At 39.2% G+C, this 7,225-nt stretch overlaps 1 protein-coding gene across 1 annotated transcript; it reads left to right on the top strand.

Annotated features, from left to right (window-relative positions):
* The first annotated feature begins 3,014 nt into the window (after nucleotides 1-3,014).
* Nucleotides 3,015-4,932, top strand: LOC115777372 (inward rectifier potassium channel 13-like). The gene is made up of 2 exons (XM_030725269.1): nucleotides 3,015-3,522; nucleotides 4,349-4,932. The coding sequence occupies exons 1-2, from the start codon at nucleotides 3,015-3,017 to the stop codon at nucleotides 4,930-4,932; spliced, it is 1,092 nt and encodes a 363-aa protein (XP_030581129.1).
* The last annotated feature ends 2,293 nt before the right edge of the window (nucleotides 4,933-7,225 follow it).

Here is a 7,225-nt window from a genome sequence, read left to right as displayed (position 1 = left end):
AAAACTGGTCTGATGGGTCCCAATTTCTGCTGCCACATTTGGATAACAGGTTCAGAATTTGGTGTAGACAACATCAAAGCATGGCTCAGAATTTTCTTGGCACACTTTGGGACCTTTGGTACCAACTGAGCATCATTTAAATATCCAGCATACCTGAATATTGCTGTTGACCATGACTATCCCTTTATGGTCACAGTGTACCCATCTTCAGCAGGATGGGACATCATTTCACAAAGTTCAGATCATCTCAGACTGCTTTCTTGATTTTTACTGTACTCAAATGACCTCCACAGTCACCAGATCTCAATCCAACAAACTACCTTCGGGATGTGGTGAAAGAGGAAATTTGCATCATGCACATGTAATCGACAGATTTGCAGCAACCGTGATGCTATCATGGCAACATGGACCAAAACCTCTGAGGAATCTTTCCAGCACCTTGTTGAATCCACAAGGAATTAAGACAGTTCTGAAGGCAAAGGGGTTCCTAATAAAGTGAGTGTATATCCATACAGTTATAATCACTTTTTTTTTTGTACCAACCCAATTACAATAGCCACAGCTTTGGCATGGTGAACAATCAGAAAACTGGAGGGCAGGTCGCAAATAACTTCTGTTTTTACTCCAATATGTGGAAATCCAGATTTTTTTACCTGGAATGATAGATAATAATTTTACAAATTGGACTGATAAAGGAATCTCTAAATCACAGGACTTATTAGAAGGACCTGCCCTGATGTCATTTAATCAACTAATTGAAAAATACAATTTTTCAAATAAGGACTTTTTCCAGTACTTACAGGTTAGGGATTTTATTAGGAGAAACACAACACTTTTGGTCTGTCAGGACATATCAGATAAAGAAAGACAACTTTTTTTGACCAAGTCGGCTACTTCCATTAGCACACTTTATAACGCTCTTAAAGGTCACAATCCAGGGAAAACCTCTCACTTGAAGGAATGATGGGAAAAAGAACTTAACTGTAGTATTACTGAGTGTTTGTAACAGAATCAAAGCAACTCAACTTATGATTCTCCACAGAGCTCACATTTCACCTGATCAAAGGCAAAAATTCAAACCTACGTAATCTCCACAGCTTGAAATATAAGACTGAGACTGGTCCCCTTACACACTGCTTCTGATCTTGAACTAAAATGAAACAATTCTGGCAGATCGTTGGTGGGGAAATAAACAAGATTCTGCCCGTTAATTTAAATGCTGATCCTTTATTGTTGTTACTTGGAATAACTGATCCTGTTATCAATGACAAATATAAAAGAAAGCTCTACAGAATATTGTGCTAGAAAATACCTTCTCCTGAACTGGGTAGCTGAAAAAATCCCCTCAAGATACAATGGCAGAAAGTTATACTCAATTCTGTCTCTGTGGATTATTTGACATGTCGGTTCCACTATAAGGACGATGTTTTTGTCGAACCCGTTTTGATACATAGTGGACTGAATTCTCACAAGAGCATTGGTGCTATAGTATTGATGTATACTGTCTTGTAGTATGTATGTATGTAATACTCATTCTATGTGCTATTTACTTTTTGTATTTTTTTATAAATGCAGCTAACATTTGACTGTGACTAATAAGGTATATATAAAACATATACTTTTTTAGGTTTATATAAAAAATAAATGTTTACTATTTTTTTTTATTTATTTATTGGTCACAGAAAAAAAAAACAATTAAAAAAAGTGAAGACAGAAACTCTATTGTGAGCAAACAGCAAGGTTAGCTCATCACACAATAATTCACAAATATCCCACCAAGGTTCTCACTTCACCTTTTTTTCCATCCTGTGTGTTTCTCATGACAGTGTGGGTACCATATTAATATGAGCTGCCTGGATAATATTTCACATGTAAATCTTTGCCATGCTGAACAGTTCCAGTGTCTCCTCTCAGGTCTATCTCTGTATGACACACAGATGAAACTTATATTAGCTCCATGTGCTACCTTTGCTAAATGTCAGACCACTGTTTCCCCACAGAAGTTAAAAAGTTAAACCTATTAACAGATCAGCTACACATTCACCTTACACATTAGTTGTTACTTCAGGTTTTGTAGATTATTTTCTAGTCTCTGAAGACCCACATCATATATTTATTACCATTTGGTTTTGTAGGTATTTTTACACTATTTTTGTGTGTATAAAGTTTCCAGTTAAAAAAATAGCTGCTTAATAAATACATATGAAAGGATGGGAAAAAATAGGCTATTTTAACTGGTGTACAAGACGAGCAGAGAGCCATGTAGTGTAATAAGCTTAAAGCACCCTGCAGGTGAAAGACACATTCCCATTCTGCATGCCAGTATGTTCCTCAGATTCCCAGCTGGGATGTCTTTACTCCTGCCAACAATAATGATATAGAAATGGAAACTCTGGAGAGAAAGAAAGGAGGATGGATGGATGGATGGATGGATGGATTATGTCATATTTATGTACATATATCGATATATTACTTTTTTGTGTTTCCTCCACACACTTAGGTTTGACTTGAAGTAATTACATTGCTATTATGTCAGTAGCACAAAGGACCCACAAGCCTACACCCACCAAAATCCAAACAGTTCCAGGGATAAGTGCAGGACAACGTGTTTTTGAACTAAATTCCAATGTCAGGATATAATCTTGGGAACGTTGGGACTTGAGAAGACACTTAGAACAATCACAGCCTATCTAATGAGTAGCTCATCGTACAATAATTCGCCCACAGCCCACCAATGTTCTGGCCCCCACCTTTTTTCCATCCAGTCTATTTCACATGACAGTGTGGTTAACATATTAGTATGAGCTAACTGGATAATATTTTACATGTAAATCTTTGAATCCAGGTTTCTCAGTAGAATAAAGATTAAACTTTAAAGTGTCAGTGATAGTCTGGTCTCAGATCTATTTCTGCACACACACAGATAACAGTCTCTGATTCTACGTGCTGACTTTTCCCTGTGACAGCCCCTGTTATTTCATTTCAGGATCATCCTCAGCCCTTTTCCTACAACCATGACAACCAAATCCAAGAGTAGAGCTCTAGATGGCAAGGCTTGTTCATCTCCATTCCTGTCGTCTCCACATCACCAGCGCCTGATCACCAAAGATGGACGTTGTGTGCTTCAGTCTCCTTCGGGCTCATGGTGTGAGTCCTTGTGCAGAGCCTGGATTCTGGCTCTACAGGACCCGTGGGGACTGCTGGTGAATCTTCGCTGGAGGTGGACCCTTCTGGCCTTCTGCAGTTCCTTCCTGGCCCACTGGCTGTTTTTTGCCTGTCTCTGGTACTTGTTGGCCCATCTCAATGGAGACCTTGATGTGCAGGATCACGATGCCCCACCAGAAGGCCATGTAGTCTGTGTAAAGTACATTACAAGCTTCACTGCTGCCTTTTCCTTCTCCTTGGAGACACAGCTAACCATCGGTTATGGCACCATGTATCCCAGTGGAGAATGTCCCAGTGGCATAGCACTGCTGGCTGTACAGATGCTGCTGGGTCTCATGCTGGAAGCATTTATCACAGGTAAACCTCTCGATTAAAACATCAATTGTTCTAATGCAAGTCTCATCGCTGGCTTTAATTTACAAATTGTGAGACAAACGAGAAGCTAATTTCCACACTGTTCCATTTGTTAAAGTTAACTTTCTTTTTTTTTGAGAAAGTCGGGGCTCTTTTATATTAAAAGAAATGAGCATTTACATATTCACAACAGCAGGTGTTTTCATGAACTCATACTGGCTTGTTTGTGAAAGTGGGCATTTTCTCATTTTCCTCACAGTGCTTAACTCCAACCAGTTACCTATAAAACCACCTCTACAACTTAAACATAGATCTTTAAAGTGGAAGACTAGATCTGTTGTTACATGTTAGCTATATTACAAGAGATTATTGTATTATAAGTTATTTGTTCCATTAATCATCTCAAGAAATCTATAAATGGGGGAAAAAAAGTCCCTGATCTCTTTTGTTTGGATATATCTCTGCTTCATTCAGACATTCCTGTAACACTGACTGATCCTACATTAGACTGCTTTATGCAAAATTCAAGTGACAGATAAAATATTAAGTCATTTGGCTGGAGAGCGGCAGTGATGAAACAGAAGCACATCTGCACCATCAGAAACATCTGATCAGGATAATTTAAAACATTTCTTTCTATAAAGACACACTGCCGGCAACAGTTCCACTTCCTCCCACTTTGGCTCCAATCTTTAAGAATATCCAAATGTTGGCACATTACTAATCCATATTGTCCAACAACGTTTCTTCTGGCATGATCCACAAAAAATAAATAAATAAAAAAGGTCCAAATATTTCATGAATGAAGTGTCTTTGTCTCAACATTCAGGTGCATTTGTAGCCAAGATTGCACGCCCCCAGAAGCGAGCTGCTGCCATCCAGTTCAGCAGCCGAGCGGTGGTAGGCCAACACCTGGGTCAGACATGCCTCATGATTCGAGCCACCAATGTGCTGCAGAGACCTCTGGTTGACGTAAAGGTGAGTGCTGTGCTTTACGCGGAGCGTGAAGGTCAGGCTCTGCACCAGACCTCTCTGGGCTTCTATTTAGATGATTTGGGCCAGCAGGCATGCCCCTTCTTCATGTTCCCACTCACCTTTTACCACCCCCTGGATCATCAGAGCCCCCTCTACCCTGCACTTTGTGAGGGCTCCTCCACCCACTTTGAGTTGGTGGTCTTTCTGTCAGCCTTTCAGGAGGGAACTGGGGACTCCTGCAAGAAAAGAACCTCCTACCTGCGCCAAGAAATCGAGTTCAACTGCCGCTTTGTCCCTGCTTTGGGGTTCGATTCCCAAGGGAGGTACACAGTGAGCACCCAGCACTTTAGCACAGCCTCTTCAAATGAGCCTATGAACAAGGACTGTGTGGGGCAGACCAATAGTGATGACTGCAACAGGATGGAGTCAGGATGCTGAAGAAAAAATCTCAAGAGAAAGAGGGAAGCTGCGGCTGGGTGACTTTTTTTTTTTTTCTCAGGAGATATTTGATTTTTGTAAATCTGAATTTATGATTCAACATAAAACAAATATATATATATATATAAAATCTATGTCAGACACACTATAAGTACTGGTGCAGGCTCCCTCACCTCCCCCCTCAGATCACTTCAAGTCTTCACTGCACAAAGCAGGGGAACCCGTAACTACTGACTGACCATAGAGGAGGGAGTGTGCAGGGCAGGGTGTGTGTTTGAACCTTTCTGACTTAGTGGACAGCAGTTTAAGATGATGACATCATGAGGACAATGGAGGAATTTACATGTAGAGATTTACATGTGACTGAATGAAGACTGCTGACAACCTCAAACCTTGGCCTAAATCACTTCAAAGGATGAATATTAAATTGTTCACACATCACACTTTGTACCTTATACAAATTCCAAGTATAATCAAAAAGTTTGGTGACTCCACTCGTGAAAAGTATTGGATTTAAATTTAGCCTTCAAAATGGGTACCTGATGCACCTCTATAATCGCAGCTTTTCTGCTCCACACTGCAGATGACTGTGTGGATCTGCAGTTTTACCCTCAAACTTGTCACACTAACACAATTGTTATTAGCTGCACAACTTGCCTGATTTGGTTCATCCTTTTGTCCAAAATTAAATGAAAGTTACAGAATTACTGTTTTTAGTTATTGTCATAAATGAATTTCCACACTTCATATACAAAGGGGAAAATATTCAGTTCAAATTACACAATATACTGTGTACAAATTCAGATGGACCAATTTAAATGTAATCTTTGAAATATTGCAGACTAATAAAGGGTAGGTCCTGATAATTGTGGCATGAATAATGGTGTCTGAACACCAAGCATTAATGGATGGAGGCCAGAATAAACTTTTACACTTCCCACCTACGAGCAGCACAGTATGTGACAACTGAACCACACAGAAGACGGCACAGTTGTGGAGAAGCCAGCAGGAAGAGCAGGTGTGCTGTCTTCATGTCTGTGTGGGATTTCTCTGGGTGCCCAATAGCAACTCCACAGTCCCTGTTTATGAAGTTACTTCTGTATCTTTATTATCCCATCCAACAGACTAGGTTTTCAATCAAAAATACATCATAATGTGAGTGGAATTCAGACACAAACTGCAGACTGCAAAACAGACTGAAACTAAAACAAGTCTTTACTTAGATGAGGTGGTCCAAATGGCTGATGAAAACTGAGTTTAAAAAATGATCCAGTCACAATACGGGGAGGAGCAGGGGTTGGTTTTCAAATGTTCTTTGTGTTCATATGTAAACTGGCTGTATGTGTGTCTGTAGTAAGACAGGGATTTGTACCAACAGCACTATGGTTTATATTGCATCATGTCTGGATAATCCCAAATAAGGCAATTCCAGTTCTTCACTCTCAAGAATAACACCCTCTCTCCTCGTCTGCAGAATCTCCACTTGTGTATCGATAACCTGTTTCTCTTTCCAAGCCACTCACTTTCCAGTCCCCATAACTCTCCAATAACTTGTTCAATAAACCTTTTAAATTTCCATCTGTGAGCTGAGTCTGTCTTTGGAGTCCATCTTCTGTGTAATTATGACAGTTACCATATTACTGTCTAAACTAATCAAGTGTACTTAAATCTATCTTGATAAATTCATATGAATATATGAACATAGAGTTGCAAGTTAAATTTAATTCAGTTTTGTAAATTCAATTTATTAACCTTTCATTGAGTCCTGGTGTTTAGTTTTAGTAAATTCTTTGGTAAAACAACATTTTGCAGATTATGTAAACGGTAAATGGACTAGTTCTTATAAAGCGCTTTATATGTCCGATTATGTGAATGAACTAATACGGGATTCGAAAATATTAAAATATTTTTTATTTACATAACAAAATCCACAAAAGACAAATTATTTATATTCAATTCAGTTCAATATAATTGAATTGATTGTTGTGCTTAGTGCCCCTCACACAACCCCAGCAGTTGCCTGATATTCATCTCCACACCTATGATCGATAAAATTGATTTGAGTATTATTGTACCTGTAGCCTTGTAGAAGTAGTAACAATCATCTACAAGCCGAATAATAAAGCATCCTCTCACAACCTCTCATTTACCTACAGCAACGTTTCTTTTGGTTCTCAAGTGATCCTGAGATGGGAAGGTTTCTTTGTGGAGCCTGGGAAAATACAGCTTCCCCATTTATACACTACTAGAAGCTTACAGATGACAAAAGCCTCTTCTTTTTACCATCTACGCA

The sequence above is a fragment of the Archocentrus centrarchus genome, unplaced genomic scaffold (assembly GCF_007364275.1).
Source record: "Archocentrus centrarchus isolate MPI-CPG fArcCen1 unplaced genomic scaffold, fArcCen1 scaffold_52_ctg1, whole genome shotgun sequence".
NCBI lineage: Eukaryota > Metazoa > Chordata > Actinopteri > Cichliformes > Cichlidae > Archocentrus > Archocentrus centrarchus.
This window is presented reverse-complemented; position numbering and strand designations above follow the sequence as displayed.

What these genes read in the sequence shown, in the direction of transcription:
- LOC115777372 (XM_030725269.1), top strand. Translation starts at nt 3,015, where the DNA reads ATGACAACCAAATCCAAGAGTAGAGCTCTAGATGGCAAGGCTTGTTCA. An exon ending in GCTGGAAGCATTTATCACAG is followed by an intron (nt 3,523 to 4,348) that starts GTAAACCTCTCG and finishes CTCAACATTCAG; the next exon opens with GTGCATTTGTAGCCAAGATT.